The 16763-nt window shown below is 44.3% G+C and overlaps 1 protein-coding gene across 4 annotated transcripts in view; it reads right to left on the reverse strand.

The window, feature by feature from the left end:
* CLSTN1 (calsyntenin 1) overlaps nucleotides 1–16763 on the reverse strand; it is a 128080-nt gene that overhangs the window by 22056 nt on the left and 89261 nt on the right. For 2 of the 4 annotated variants that reach the window (XM_073603529.1, XM_073603530.1), the window contains 3 exons: nucleotides 16205–16326; nucleotides 3700–3862; nucleotides 1624–1674 (listed from right to left, as the gene is read on the reverse strand). In XM_073603529.1, coding sequence (XP_073459630.1) covers nucleotides 1624–1674; nucleotides 3700–3862; nucleotides 16205–16326 — 336 coding nt within the window. The remainder of the gene's footprint in view (nucleotides 1–1623; nucleotides 1675–3699; nucleotides 3863–16204; nucleotides 16327–16763) is intronic. The other 2 variants (XM_073603532.1, XM_073603531.1) reach the window with 1 other exon arrangement.

A 16763-nucleotide genomic window follows, 5' to 3' on the forward strand; every position in this document is an offset into this window, starting at 1 on the left:
GGGCCAGGGAAACCTGTGCAGTGACCCGTCATGGGTGCCATAGGCTGGCAATATGGACTTCACGGTTTGTTTTTTTTGCTGAACTACAACAAGCTTCAGGCCCCTTTCACATGGCCGTCGTTTGTTAAAGTCCAAGAAAAAACGGATTCGGTTTACATCAATTTGCAAATCCATCTTCAGTTCAGTTCAGGTTACATCAGTCTACACCCGTTTTTGCATCCGTTTTGTCTTAGTTGTTGCAAAGACCAATCAGAGGGTATAAAACAAAAAATATTTCTTGCCTAAGGCCCCCTTTTCACATCAGTGGTCCGATCAGGTCCGCCTGTCCGTTTTACAGGTGGACCCGATTGCACCACCCATTGTTCTCTATGGGGCAGCAGAGGTGTCCGCTGACACACGCCAGTTATCTGATCTGATTAAATCCGCTAGAAACAGACGTATGGCGATACCTTCGCCATCGTTCGGCGGATCGGATGGAAGCGGACATGCAGTCCATTTTTCCATCTGACCGCCCCATAGAGGAGAGCGGGCCATGTCTGCCCAGGTGAACGGACACGGATCTGTCATCCGCCTGCTCAGGGGGGATCAGCAGAGAAATTCCCCGCTGAGCAGGCGGGTCCGCTTGGACGGATCTGCTTGATCTGAAAGAGGCCTTAAAAAAAGGACATAAACGGAACGAATGTAACAGATGTTTACATCCGTTCAGATCCATCTAAACCCAAAAGGACGCAATCTTCTTCCACTTAAAAAAAATGGACACGGATGTAGGTTGATGTAAACAGATGATCATCCGTTTACATCCACCTACCCATAGACATACATTGTGGATCAGTCTGGATTCGTCTGAAAATCTGACAGATGGTTCTAGACTAAACACGTGTGTGAAAGGGGCCTTACTGGCACAACATTAGGTCAGAAAGACACTCTTTTCCACTGTCAGATGTAAATCGCCAACCCATTTCACCCAATGGGCTTCTTTAGAGGAGATCCCCTGATGAAGCCCATTGGGGGAAACGTGTCAGTGGCAGAGCTATGTCTGACAGTGCAGGGGATGCCTGTCTGGTAGCAATAAAGCTGGTTGTAGTTCAACAGTGCAATGTGATTTATGTACCTGTATGCATGCAATCCACCGTGTAGTATAATTTCTATATGGAGATCGTGCTAATATCAATATTAGCTCTGCTGCATTGAAGAGTGGCGGCAATTTCTTTCAAAAGGGGTGAAGGCCTGATAAGGACAGAATTTTGTCCAACTCACTCATGGGAGTTCAGTAATAAATACTAATCCTTGCCTCTCAGCACCAAACAAGTTTTTTTTTTCCTTTTATTGATGATACATACTTGCCAGTGTATTATATGTATGTGTTTAGAGATGCTGTAAGATAGATGATCGCTATGTTAGTGTGCGTTTAGATCACCTCTGAGTATTATGAGATGGAGATAAAAGAGAAACAATGTAAACCTTCAATATGCTGACTGAAAACAGAAGAGGGACAGGAGCAGAACCCCCGAATACAAGCTAAATAAAAATAGAGGAAGTGAGTGTGAAGTTCATGCGAGGAGCGGATGGCATGGGATGTGTGTGTGATATATAGAAGGGTGGGGAAAGGGGGACTGCAGACACCTGCATCACTCTCAGTCATTGGCTCAGTGACATTTCCACTTCCTGAATACTCTGCAGAAAAGTAAGAGAGGGACAAACAAGGAAAGTGACCACAAGGTTAGGGACATTTGTAACAATGACAAAACAAGTTATGACAACAAGCGCACAGCTATGCAACGGAGCGAAGGTCAGCCTAGGGGGCGCTCCACTTTACGCCAAGACGAGTATACTAGTGTACACCTCAGGCTAGGATGGTGATTGCTGTATACACTTGCACAACCAAACACAAGAGCACCCAAGGCACATGGTCATATGGAAAACTCATGTACGTTATTATAAATGGTCGGACTCGAGGAAACCACCGGCCTTCAGCCTGGAGGAACTGGCTGCATAAGTCAGCTTCTCCCCTTCATTATTCAACCTACGCAGACTGCAAGACCCCAATTCCAGGAAGACAGATTTCCGGGATCTCCATGATTAAACGATTAAATGCGGGAAATTTTTAAATAAGTTCACTAAGTTAGAGAGGCAGCTCCCAAAGTAAACATGGCTTCTCAAGGGGTACCAAAAAATGAAATTACACGAAATGTAAATATACACAAATGGGCACCAAACCAAAAAGGTGAGAGTCCATGAAGATTTTAGTAATTCAACCATAAAAAATATCTGATGTGTTTGGGGGGCAAGAACACTCCCTTTTATCAAAGCACAAAAACATTAAGGTTCCATTCACACCTGAGCGTAGCCATTTACAGGCGTTTTTTTAAGGGTTTTTTTCAGCTTTTTACATGCTTTTTTAGAAGTTTATTACAAGCGTTTTTTTGTTTAGCCAATAGAAAGCAATAGGGGAGTAGAGGGAGAGGAAATTAGGGGTGTAGTCAGGCATTTCTATTGATGTCTAAAGCCTCAATCAGATTTTCCGACGGGAATTGTGTGATGTCAGGCTGTTGGCGGAAAATCCGACCGTTTGTACGCTCCATCAGACAATTGTTGACCAACTTTCCGTGGACAAATGTTGGATGGCAGGTTTATAAATTTTCCGAGCGTGTGTACACAAGTCCGTCGGACAAAAGTCCAAAGTACACATACGCATCGTCGGAAACAATGCTCACCAAACACAAAAACATTAGCAGAAGGTGCCCAAAGGGTGGCGCTAAAGAGATGAAAAACCATGTAGTACTTCACTACGTTTGTGTTTGTTGGCCAATTGTGTGCCGTTTGTATGCAAGACAAGTTCCTGGCCAACGCCCTTCGGACAAAAGTCCGGCGCTTTGTCTGCGGTAATTCCGATCGTGTGTACGCGGCTTAAGGGGACAATTACACTAATCTGTCAAAAAAGAAGCTTATGTAATTTTTTGAGCTTCAGGCATTTGGCTTCAGGCAACAGAACGCTCAGATGTGAACAGGGGCCATTGAAATGAATGGAATTTTGCTTGTTGGGCATTTTGAAACTTCAGAGCAGAGATTTTTACAAGCTGAAAATCGCTCAGGTGTGAACGGGGCCTTAAACAATTCTTGACTGGGATGGCTTCTCTCTTATTTAAATGTTTTTTACAAATGTAAAGAGGTATAAAAATCCTGGAACCTTGTTGGCGTTGAATTTGAGAAAGCCCACTTGCAAGCCCATTAAATAATTGTTTGTTTAACGGATAACTGCCATTTATGAGAACTAATTAAAGGTCAATTCCACTGGCAGGTCAGTGGTGGACAGTAAACCCCTGCTGGTGTCTTGTATCTCTCGATGACTCCGATTGTGAGATCTCCAAGGAAGCAATTTATAGCAACACCATCTTCCCCATCTGAACAAGTCTGTCTTACTCACAGCTGGACTCCAATTATGTGTTCGCTCTACAATATCTACATTTCCATCGGGGGGGAAAAAAAGCTGCAGAGAATGGAAACTCTGGACACTGCTCTAAAAACAACATCTAAAATGGCCGCACCCAGGAGGAAAATTGTAATACACGGCTGCATTGCCTAAGACATTGACAGACTTGGCAGAAACACATGACTTTATCTCAAATGTTTTAATGTAACTCTTCTCTGCTTTCTAGTGTTCTGCATTTCATACAGGTCAGTGTAGAACTGAACAATTACCTTGCCAGCAGGCACCAACCACAAGCTGAGTGTCCAGATTGGTAGGATGCAGGGGGTAGTCCTCAGTCATTGTGGTGGGGTCATAGGAAACCCCATCCACATACAGCGTGACTGCAGGCAAGTCCACGGTCAATACATAATGATGCCACTCTTTGTCACACGCCTGGGGGGGGGAACAAAACATGACATAATTAAAACAGTTTTATAATTGTCCACAAATAAAAATGATCATAAAAAGGAAATACTAAAAAATGTATATACTTCCTAAAAAGGCATGCACATCCAGATTCATCAGAAAACAGCACAAACTATAGTTAGAATGGGGAAGCACTGTCAGGGTTTTAGGATCGTTTTCTATGAAGGGGGTTCCCTCCCTTGTCCCGGTGACCAGAGAACAAGAGGGAGGAGAACCCTAAAAGAGACAATGCAATAAATCCTTCATTTTACTGCTTCCTATAAAGAGATTCTAGTGACCACACAAGAAAGAAAAGAAATCAAAGGCAGCAATGAAACTGACAGAGGTTCTGATCCTTCCCCACTCTCAACAAAGAACACAATAACTGATCAAAAAAAAAAATAATAATAAAAAAAAGATGTAAATGTACCTGAAGGAATTGTCATTATTAACCAATTTCTGCCCATAGGCCGTCATATGACGTCCTGGACTTTGAGTGGTGATATCTGAATGATGGGTGCAGCTACAGGCACCATCCAGATATTATCTTTTTCAGCCGGAGATTCTGTGCACCGTAAGAACAATCATAGTGGCAGTTTAGCCGCTTGATCGTTCTTACAGGCCGCGGCGGAGTCCTCCCTTCCCGCCGCCTTCCGGTGCTTCTCCTGGCTCGTCCTTGCGATCGGCGAGCCAGAGAACAAAATCAGTCGACACGTGATGTTATGACGTCATGTCTGGACCAGCAGAAGTAAACAATGCCGGGGACGTGGCTGGAAAGGTGGAGAGTGTTTTTTTTTTATTTCAGCCTTTCCGGTCTGAAGGAGAGATGTGGGGGTTTAATTTGCATAAGTACAGAACACAAAATATAAACAAAAATTCTGTACTGTATAATACAATGATGTACAGTCGATCGCTCGTGTCGGGAGAGCCGATCGTAGGTCTGAGTGGTCGTTAAACAGCCAAGTCGTTAGAAGAGGCCTATCTGTACTGCAATTGTACACGTCACGGCGCCACCTTCAAGTCACGGCGCCACCTTCAGGTCACGGCGCCACCTTCAGGTCACGGCGCCACCTTCAGGTCACGGCGCCACCTTCAGGTCACGGCGCCACCGCGCCACCTTCAGGTCACGGCGCCACCTTCAGGTCACGGCGCCACCGCGCCACCTTCAGGTCACGGCGCCACCTTTAAGTCACGGCGCCACCTTCAGGTCACGGCGCCACCGCGCCACCTTCAGGTCACGGCGCCACCTTTAAGTCACGGCACCACCTTCAGGTCACGGCGCCACCTTCAGGTCACGGCGCCACCTTCAGGTCACGGCGCCACCTTCAGGTCACGGCGCCACCTTCAGGTCACGGCGCCACCTTCAGGTCACGGCGCCACCTTCAGGTCACGGCGCCACCTTCAAGTCACGGCGCCACCTTCAAGTCACGGCGCCACCTTCAAGTCACGGCGCCACCTTCAAGTCACAGCAGATTAATATTTTCCCCTGTATGGAGCACTGGGCAGAGGAATGGCAACCCCTTCGGACCTAAGGGTAAAACAAATCTAAATGCCTAAGCACAATTTTGCAACTATGACATGTTCGTAAAAAACGGAAAAATCACCACAACTACTTTGTGCATCCGGGTGGATTATACCTTTTTTCCAGGACAAATTGGGCTTTCATTTGGTGGTAAATGGTAATGGATATCTCAGTTTTTTTTTTTTTATCAAAAGAAAAACTGGTCCAAAATAGTAAAAAATAAAATCTGGGCTTTCATTTGGCCATGGTAATGGATATCTCCAGATTTATTTTTTTATTATCAAAAGGAAAACTGTCCCAAAATAGTAAAAAAAAAAAAAAAAAAAAGATTTTTTTTTAAATGTAGCTGTATATTTCTTGCTACCACTATAACCTATCATCAAAGAACAACCCAAATTAAACTCTTCTGCTCCTCAGGATTGCAGCGATACCACATGTGTATGTTTGTTGTTGTTTGTACCCGTAGTATAGTCTAAAAACAATAGTGCACATTTTCCTTTTTTTATATCCTACCTAAAACACACGGATACGAATTTAAAAAAGAAAAAATCCTGTGAAAAAAAATACTCACCCTGACACTGACCTAAATCAAACTTTGATCTAGGTACTTTTGTATTTTATTCCCACATACTTTTTTTCTCTCTGCAAGGGGGGGGGGGGAGAGAGACACTCCAATAGCCGTACAAACAATCCAAAGATCGAACGACAGATCGTCCATTTTTTTCCGCATGCTAGTCGCATATCCAAAATGGAGAGGTTACTAAAAAGGTTCGAAAATTTTCGTACAACAGAATAAAAAAAAAAAAAATCTGAAGTGATGTCATGTGTTGTAGTGTATTTGCATTGTATTTTCAGATGACAACTGTACTGATTAAATGAAAATCGTACGATCTGGTATCGTAATCGGCTCTCGGCAGCTCTGTACTAACGATCCGATTATCATACGATCACTTCGAAAGCGTTATTTTTCATCCGAATTTCTGATCATGTGTACGGGCCCATAAGTATCTCTCTCCTCCATTCAAGGAAAACACGGAGGTGGGCTTCAGAGTGACTGATCACTGTGATAGCCAATCAAAGGCTATTACAGCGATCACGTGACCCGGATTCAGGAGATTCGGGTCCCGATCGTTAGTACAGGGCCCCGGGGCTCCCGCTGAGACCCCGGTCTCTGTGCTTGGAGCGTGCCCCCAGTACAAAGGGAGATAGGCAAATATGCAACCCCATGGGAAAAAGCCCAGTCCAGTGGGGCCGCAAATTTACGCATGGTCGGAGTCAAGGGTTAATCTACAGAGGACAGGTGGTAAGCAGTTAAGGATGGCGTGGACAGCCTTCTATGTAACTTTGCAGAAAGTCTACCCACACTATACATCGGCTGCACCCCTTAGGCCTGTCCCAAACAAATGGGCTCCTTAAATGAAGTTAGCCTGAGCAGATTTAGTCATGCACAGTGCAGCTTAGGCAGCCTCAAGGCACAAGCACTGCATGCAGGCGAGTAGAGGTCTAGATTTGGCTGGGTTCACACTGCTGCCATCCGATTTGCAGTGCAATTATGTATAGTGGTTTGCATATTCTTCGAGGGCCAAAAAAAAAAAAAAAAAGAAAAGTAAAAAAGAATTGCTGGAATTGCACCAAAGTAGTACAGGAAACTTTTCTAAAATCGCACCGTGCTGATTTGCATTGATGTGAATGAGTACTAGGGATGCACCGATACCATTTTTTTTACGAGTACCAATACTTTTCTTTTAGTGCTCGCTGATACCAATTACCAATAGCTACCGCAACTGTTTTGTTTTTACTTAAGCTGTCAGCAATGGTACAAAAGCATTGAAAAGTTATTTATAAATTAAATAGATTTTTTTTTAATTTTACGTTTTTTCAATGTAAATGTGTAAATATATGTTAATATATATATGTGTAAAAATATTCACTAACAAAGCAAACAAAAAAAAAGTTTTAATTGTTTATCGTTTATAAAAAAAAAAAAAAAAGCAGGAAAATAATAATTAAATGGAGGAGAATAGGGAGTTAATTAAGGCTGATTCGAGTAAATTAAGGGTTAATAAGGGGTTAAACAGAGGAACATTTGCTCATCCCTTTGATCTGCAGATGAAGAAACAGAAAGATACAAAAAAAAACCTGTTTTTTATTTTTTTTTATTTTAGTGTTTCAGTGGCTGAGGATGCTTTTTTTTTTTTTTTTTGACAGCTCCAATTACCCGACTTCTTTAACACTTCAGCTGTCAACAGAGGAGACCCACTGACAGCTCAAAGAACCAAGTTTGAAAGTATCGGTTTCAGGTATCGGTGCATTTGCACGAGTACCAATACTTGTGAAAATACTCGGTATCGGCACCAATACTGGTATCAGTGCAACCCTAACGAGTACCATTGAAAACAAGGTGATTTCCATTGCCATGCGATTCTGAGTGACTCAAGTCACATCTGAAATTGTACTAGTGTGAACGGAGCCTTTACAATTTTACATTAAGACTCACCCCAAGGAAAAATGATCGAAAGTACATATTAAACAGTACCTCACTATATATGTCATATCAATTCTAAATAGGCAAATACATTGGAAATGGATCTGAATAATACAAATCAGCATCTGATGCATCAATTCATTTTTAACTACATACCCTTCTAAATGTAGAATAGTATTTATTCCTACACTGGCAAGTAACAGTAAGGAGACAAGCCTGTTAAAATGTGCAACACCCAGCCTGCAACAGTGCGAATCAATCCGAGTCTACTCCTCCAATCATCTCCTCCGGAAGGCAAGGTCACCTTGGCTTCAGCTCTGCGCCTCCCGAGGGGCCAGAGGATGACTTTCAGCATCCGTAAAAGCTGCAATAGCAATACTAGAGGCGGCTTGTCAGGACTATCTTGGCACGGCCTAATTTGATTCATTAGGAAGGAACTGGTGGCTGCAAGGCCTTCATCAACCTTATTAACACAAGTGCTGAATTGTGCGACATTCCCAGTATTAAAGTGACAGGACATTATCTGGAAAACTGAGAAAAAAAAATCCTCATCGTTCCGTTTAGAATTTTCTAGGAGAAATGCTTTTTTTTTTTTTTCTATAGGTTTGAAATGTTGGAGAATTCTGTACAATGCAAGAAAGGTCATTCTCTATTATAGTAGATCTAAGCTTTTACCATCACATTATATATATGGAGCCATATTTATTTAAGTAACGAATGGAGCCGTGCTGCAACCGCCTTGCGACTGCATGCATTGGAGGTGGTTGCAGCACAGTGGTGCTCCATTTAGGAGGTTAAAACAGGTGGTGAGGAGGCAACATGTCACCACCTGTCAAATACTCTGAAAGGTGTCCTAAGCATGGATTGCTTTTCAGGGAAGTGGCAGTCCTTGCCGCTATTGGGAACAAGCCTGAAATGAAGACACAGCTTTTGTTTTTTTCCCAGCTGTATATACTCCGTTCAACTTATAACATCCAAGTGAAAGATATAACACCATGTCAGAAAAACAAAAAAAAAAAAAAAAACAGAATCACTGAGTTGGAAAAGGATCACCCCCCTTTAAAAATGACTTGTAAACACAATCAGGTGTAGCTAATCACATTATCAATGGCACACAAAGCCATTTGACTCTCAACTGTGATCAGCTGTGGTCATTTTGATTAGCTCAGCATGAAAAGAGCTTTCCTGGAGCATTGCAGTCCCTGGTAGTGCAACTGAAGCAAACAATTATTTATTTTTATTTCAGGTACTTATATAGTGCCGTCAATTTACGCAGCACTTTACATATACATTGTACATTCACATCAGTCCCTATCCTCAAGGAGCTTACAATCTAAGGTCCCTAACTCACATTCATACATACTAGGGACAATTTAGACAGGATCCAAATAACCTACCAGCATGTCTTTGGAGTGTGGGAGGAAACCGGAGTACCCGGAGGAAACCCACACAGACACAGGGAGAACATGCAAACTCCAGGCAGGTAGTGTCGTGGTTGGGACTCGAACCAGCGACCCTTCTTACTGCTAGGCGGAAGTGCTATCCACTACACCACTGTGCCACCCACTACACCACTGTGCCGCCACTATAGGTAGCAAGGCCCTGTCAACACCCACACTCATCTACATACACATAAGCTCACATACACACAAACAGCCCTTTTTTTTTTTTGTTAAATGCAGACGACTGTACCTGCACTTCTGGGTGAATGGTTTCTTTAGTACTGCACTGTAGGGGGAGGACGGAGCGGGTCAGGCTCCCACTCTGCCCACATACAGTTCGGAGCTTTGTCGGCCTCAGCCCAGTACACTATACAGGGCTGTGACCAGTGGAGCTCCAAACTGTTGGCAGCGCAGGAGCCAACAGCAACACCCATAGCCTTTTCTCAACCAGGGTCCCGCGGCACCCCTGACAAACTCAGGCGGCAACCCAGCGTGTCGCAGCACCCGAGATAAAGATGGGGCTAAGCAGACAGTGTGCACTAAACACATATATACATTCACAATCTATATACCACTAAGTACAGCTTCTTACTAAAACACACCGGCAAAAACAGCAGAGCGAACTCTGTAATTTGTCCTTTAAATTTATATATATATTTTCCTAATTTGAATAAAAGTACCCCTCCTTTAGGAAAACACCTAAGTATTATAAGCTGCGGGATCTCGGCAGAAATCTTTTACGGCTCGGAAGAAAAGACAGTAATGTGCACTTTGGTTTACTGGTAAATTTAATTCAACCTAAAGAAGGTGAGAAGGCTGCAATTACAAACAATTGTTGTGTTAAAGGACCTTTTTCTTAAAAAAAAAGACGTAATTAAATCCAATCTTGTAAGATCCTTTTACACATTGAATGGGTCAGGCTGAGACTGAACAGTCCCTTCTCTGCTCTCCAAATAGTAACAAAGCAACTATTGAACTGCCACAAGATTCCCACAGCAGCAACCCAAGTTCTGCGACATGACGACGTGCCTTGCTGCGTCCCACACCTCCCACAGCAATCTGCTCCACGGTACAAAGCGAACGTTCCTCTCTAATCTGCGAACGGCAAGGCCTTGGAACCTTCCCACATGTAACACTACAAACAGAAGTCAGGAAAAGCTCTAAGCTCTCTAAATGACAACATCCATCCATCAGACCTATTCATGCTGTATGTAGGATCCCTTCACTTCCTGTCCAAGTGTCCCTCAGTAGAGAAATAGAAGATTCAAAACCCAACTAGCTTTTTGCCTCTATATGCAGAACATTCTTATAAGGGCCATGTTACACTACTGATCCCTTCACTAGTGACAACTCCCATATAAAAGGATAGCCAAGATACCAGAATACTCACCTATTCCTACCGATCTGCTTCCCCTATGTCTGGAGCAATGAAGGTTTTGTGGCTGCTTTCTCATTGGCATGCAAGATTTTAAAGCTGCTGCTTTGCTTTTTGTTTTCTATTTTTTATTTTTTTTTTTATTTTTACTTAGCGCAGTAATTTCCATTTTTAAGATTTTAAAGTGGTTCTAAAAGCTAAAGGTTTGCATTCTATGCATTAAGGTAAAAGACCTTCTGTGTAACAGCAACCCCCCTGCCCCCCCCCCCCCCCCCCCCCCCCCCATACTTACCTGAGCTCATTCACAATCCAGTGCTGTGCATGACAGCTGAGGCTCTCCTGGCTCTGTCCCTCCTCTCTGGGTAGATTGAGAGCAGCAGAAGCCATTGGCTCCCACTGCTGTCGATCAAATGTTGTGACCTAGGAGCAGAGGGGTGGGGCCGAGGCTCCCGGTCTGTTTCAATGGACGCAGACAAGGCGGCTCGGGAATGAGCACACACGAGTGTCCCCATAAAAAGCGGCTTCCTATGGGGGCACTCACTGAAAAGGAGGAGCCAGGAGTGCCGGTGGGGGACCCCAGAAGAAGAGGATCAGGGAAGCTCTGTGCAAAATCATTGCACAGAGCAGGTAAGTAGGACGTTTATTATTATTTTTTTTTTTAAAGTACCTTTAATATCACCCCGAGCAAACTCACACCTCTGACTTTTACCTATAGGTAGACCTATAATAAGGCTTTCCTATAGGTATTATTATTATTATACAGGATTTATATAGCGTTTTATTATACAGTTTGCGCAGCGCTTTACAACATGAGGGCAAACAGTACACTTACAATACAAATCAATACAGGAGGGATCAGAGGGCCCTGCTCATTAGAGCTTATAATCTAGAAACAGTAAATATCTCCTAAAATGTGCACTGTGTAGGAGATATTTACTGTATATGCAGCCAGTGACGTCACCAGCACATGAGCCCTGAAGGAACGGCCACCCGTGCCATTCCTTTAGTGCCGATTCACACAGGGGCAACACGACTTCAGCGCGACTTTGCAAGGCGACTTCAACACGGCTTCAACACGGCTTCAACACGGTTTCAACACGGTTTCAGCGCAACTTTAAGCAACTTACAGCGCGACTTCAAGTCGTCTCCAGGACAGGCGACTTTGGCTGTGGCCAATCACAGAATAATCAGCTCTCTGGGAGGGAGGGGTTTACCTGGGTAAACTAATTTCTTTTCCTGTAAAATCACTTCAATATAGATGGAGATCCGACTTGGAGGCGACTTCCATTGAATTCTATGGGTACAGGTCGCCTAGAAGTCAGATTGAAGTAGTACAGGAACCTTTGTTGAAGTCGGAGCGACTTCAGTAGTGTACATTAAGACTCTCTCATTGACTATAATGCATTTCCCAAAGTCAAGCGACTTGGGGCGACTTGAGGGCTGACAAGTCGGATCCCAAGTCATTGTACTGTGAACTGACCCTTAGAGTCTTGTGTCGTAAACAGCTGCTCCCGTGCGCATGAGCGGGAGTGACCTCACTGCGGCTCCAGACAGTCAACACAGCCGTAGTCCGCGAACCCAGAAGGGAGATCGGATGAAGATGGAAGCGCCTTCAGCAGTGACAGCGTGGCGCTGGAAGGCTTCGTTTTCAGGTAAGTTTCACATAATGTGACGCATACTAGAACATTATGACATTTCAGGTTAAAAAAAAAAAAAAAAGCACCCAGCGGTTTACTACCGCTTTAAGCATTTTTGAATGTGAGGTAGTGACACAGTACAACCAGGTAATGTCCATTCTTTAAAAGGAGAAGTTCACCTTTTAAAAAATAAAAGGGACATCTTTTTGCAGGTAAAAAAAAAAAAAAGCGCATTTATTATTTTTTTTTTTACACTGGAGGCTTTAAAGCAGGAATCACTAAATGGCAGACCACGGTCCGGTTCTGGCCCCAGTAGCCATACTACCCGGACCTCGCCTCGCCAAATAGTTGCCTGTGTGTCCTCTCCCCGCCACCGGCTCGCCATGTTCACAGCATGGCAGGCACGAGGCGAACGGGTCTGTCCCTTCGGTAATATCGCTGCACTAAGAAGCGGATGATTGGTTGCTACGCAGCGGGGCAGTCCCAGCAACCAATCACAAACCTTTAATGTATAAAGACCTGCCGTTGTCCAGAACAGTCTGTGATGGGGGTTGGGGGGCCAGTCTGTGATGGGGGTTGGGGGGCCAGTCTGTGATGGGGGTTGGGGGGCCAGTCTGTGATGGGGGTTGGGGGGCCAGTCTGTGATGGGGGGAGGGCCAGTCTGTGATGGGGGGAGGGCCAGTCTGTGATGGGGGGAGGGCCAGTCTGTGATGGGGGGAGGGCCAGTCTGTGATGGGGGGAGGGCCAGTCTGTGATGGGGGGAGGGCCAGTCTGTGATGGGGGGAGGGCCAGTCTGTGATGGGGGGAGGGCAGTCTGTGATGGGGGGAGGCCAGTCTGTGATGGGGGGAGGGCCAGTCTGTGATGGGGGGAGGCCAGTCTGTGATGGGGGGGTTGGGGGGGCAGTCTGTGATGGGGGGTCAGGGGGGCCAGTCTGTGATGGGGGGTCAGGGGGGCCAGTCTGTGATGGGGGGTCAGGGGGGCTAGTCTGTGATGGGGGGTCAGGGGGGCCAGTCTGTGATGGGGGGTCAGTCTGATAGGGGACCTTCACTAGAAGAACATTTTTCTGACCGGACCCCCATGATCCTGCAGACTCCGTACACTGTCTGTCCCCATCTCTGATACAGGTAGGCAGTTACTGAATTGCAGGAAGAATCAACAAGCTAGCGCCCTCGCAGTTCATTGAGAACTACAAGTACTTGTAGTTCGTTCATTCACAGAAATCTTTCATTTTTAAGTTATTGTGACAGCGGGTGCAGGGAGAAGATCACCCACCCGCTTTAACAGGGAGGGGGAGAGGAGGCACGGGAGGAACGTGTAACACGTTTGTGAACTTAGCCTTTAACGAACCTGTTAGTGAAAAGTTACCACCAGTGACAGGTCACTAGCATCACCTGGGCATCAAGGTAAAGAGCCCTTGTTACCCAAAGCAATCCCTAGCTTCCAATAGGTGTTTTCCTAAGGAATGTGATAAACACTTGCGCCAAAAATTTGTTTAAAAAAACTAATAGTGTGATGTTGCAGCAGGAGCCGTTTCAAACCTAGCGACTGATAATTGATAATGATTCACAAAAACCTTATTCCGTAAACAAACAATGCTTGCCAGTAATTTCCTAAGGAATGTCTGAAAACGAAAGAAGAAATCTGATTGCTTGACATGAGCAACACGAACAATGCAAACTTCACAGACCCCGACAGAGGCAGCGTGTCAGGAGATCTAGGATGCACTTAAACCACTTGTTTTTTAATAAGCCCATTTTCCTTTAAAGAAGATATTTTATCATAAAAAAATATTCTGTAAATAACGACCAGTTTATCCTACACAGTTCCCAAGTTACTGTCTGGTGTACTGATGATCCACCACAATCTGCCATACGAGTATCCCAACTACATAAAAAGGTTTCTGCTTCATCTCTCCTACACAGTAATAGGAGCCTCCAGATATACAGTGCATCTGGAAAGTATTCACGGCGCTTCACTTTTTCCACATTTTGTTATTTTACAGCCTTATTCCAAATTGGATTCAATTCATTATTTTCCTCAAAATTCTACAAACAATACCTCATAATGAAAAGAAGTTTGTTTGAAATCTTTGCATATTTATTAAAAATAAATAAATAATATCTCGTGTATTCACAGACTTTGCTCAATACTTTGTTGAAGCTCCTTTGGCACCAATTACAGCCTCAAGTCTTTTTGAATATGATACTACAAGCTTGGCACACCTATTTTTGGGCAGTTTCTCCCATTCTTCTTTGCAGGACCTCTCAAGCTCCATCAGGTTGGATGGGGAGTGTCGTGCACAGCCATTTTCAGATCTCTCCAGAGATGTTTAATCGGGTTCAAGTCTGGGCCACTCAAGGACATTCACAGAGTTGTCCCGTAGCCACTCCTTTGTTATCTTGGCTGTGTGCTTAGGGTCGTTGTCCTGTTGGAAGATGAACCTTCTCCCCAGTCTGAGGTCCAGCGCGCTCTGGAACAGGTTTTCATCAAGGATGTCTCTGTACAATGCTGCATTCATCTTTCCCTTGATCCTGACTAGTCTCCCAGTTTCTGCTGCTGAAAAACATCCCCACAGCATGATGCTGCCACCACCATGCTTCACTGTAGGGATGGTATTGGTCAGGTGATGAGCAGTGCCTGGTTTCAACATGACACTTGCCATTCAGGCCAAAGAGTTCAATCTTTGGAGAATTTTGTTTCTCAAGGTCCGAGAGTCCTTCAGGTGCCTTTTGGCAAACTCTAGGTGGGCTGTCATGTGCCTTTTACTGAGGAGTGGCTTCCATCTGCCCACTGTACCATACATGCCTGATTGGTGGAGTGCTGCAGAAATGGTTGTTCTTCTGGAAAGTTCTCTCTCCATAGAAAAATGCTGGAGCTCTGTCAAGAGTGACCATCGGGTTGGGTTCTTGGTCACCTCCCTGAGTAAGGCCCTTCTCCCCCGATCGCTCAGATTGGCCGGTTGGCCCGCTCTGGGAAGAGTCCTGGTGGTTCCAAACTTCTTCCATTTATGGATGATGGAGGCCACTGTGCTTATTGGGACCTTCAATGCTGCAGAAAATTTTCTGTACCCTTCCCCAGATCTGTGCCTCCATACAATCCTGTCTCGGAGGTCTACAGACAATTCTTTGGACTTCATGGCTTGGTTTGTGCTCTGACATGCACTGTTAACTGTGGGACCTTATAGAGACAGGTTTGTGCCTTTCCAAATCATGTCCAATCACCTGAATTTACCACAGGTGGACTCCAATCAAGTTGTGGAAACATCTCAAGGATGATCAGTGGAAACAGGAGGCACCTGAGCTCAATTTTGAGTGTCATGGCAAAAGGCTGTGAATACTTATGTACATGGGATTTTTTTTTTATAAAGTTAAAATAAGGGTGTGGGGACAATGTTTAGTTGAATCTACCCCCAGAAGATACTGCCCCCCCCCCATTGTGTAACTGTACAAAAAACATGAAATTGTGTGGGACTTAATATCAAAATAATTAAACATATGTTAAAAACATTCATACATGCAATAGCCATATAGGTCTGTCTTAAAGCCTTAGGATCCCATGTATATAAAGTTAAAATATGCGTTTGTTTATGCAGGGTCTGATTTAATGTCTCTCCACCTGTAATATCCTAGCATTAGTGGACCAACGTGTATCTGCCACTATCACAGTGGACTGGAAATAAAGCAGATGCTTTGAGACAATTCCATCGGACACTTCACAGCAAACGAATATATGACCACTAGCGAAGATGTGAAACAAAACACCCGTGGACAACCATATAGTAAATATAAGCTTCAGAACACTGGTGATCCATGTGTACATATCCATATGAACACCACAACACATACTGTACAGGACATCCATTACTGACCTGATTCAGCTTCCAGTGAAATTCAGCAGGCTTGTAAGTCTTCTCCTCAGTGGGCTCCTGACGGAACAGGAAGCCTACTTTGCAGTTGTGGATGTACATAGAGTAGTGGTGTCGGTTCATGTCTACAAACAGAGGAGAGTCACACAGTAAGCCAGGAGGCAAAGACAAGGAAACACTTAGATAATAGCAGCACTTACATTATAAGGTAAAACATCAGGATAACTTTAGATAGAGAGGTGTCAGAGAAGACTAAGGGGCAAACCTTACCCCTGTAGATCAGGTCCAGAAAACTGCACATTTACAATTTCCCATGTGAAGCAAGACCTTTTTTTTTTATTCTTTCTCTCTTCATCAAAGCACATGGTACAGTACAACAGAAAGTAGTCTGCCAAACATGGCAGAACAATATCAATCATAAAAAGGTACATAAGAAGAGCAATGAAAAAGCAATGCACATCAGGTACCGTGTTCATCTTGGACATTTCTAAAGTGTGTGTAAAGGCACAAGGTTTTTTACCTTCATGCATTCTATGCATGAAGGTAAAAAACCTTCTGTGTG

The sequence above is a fragment of the Aquarana catesbeiana genome, linkage group LG10 (genome assembly GCF_042186555.1).
Source record: "Aquarana catesbeiana isolate 2022-GZ linkage group LG10, ASM4218655v1, whole genome shotgun sequence".
In the NCBI taxonomy this organism is placed as follows: Eukaryota; Metazoa; Chordata; class Amphibia; order Anura; family Ranidae; genus Aquarana; species Aquarana catesbeiana.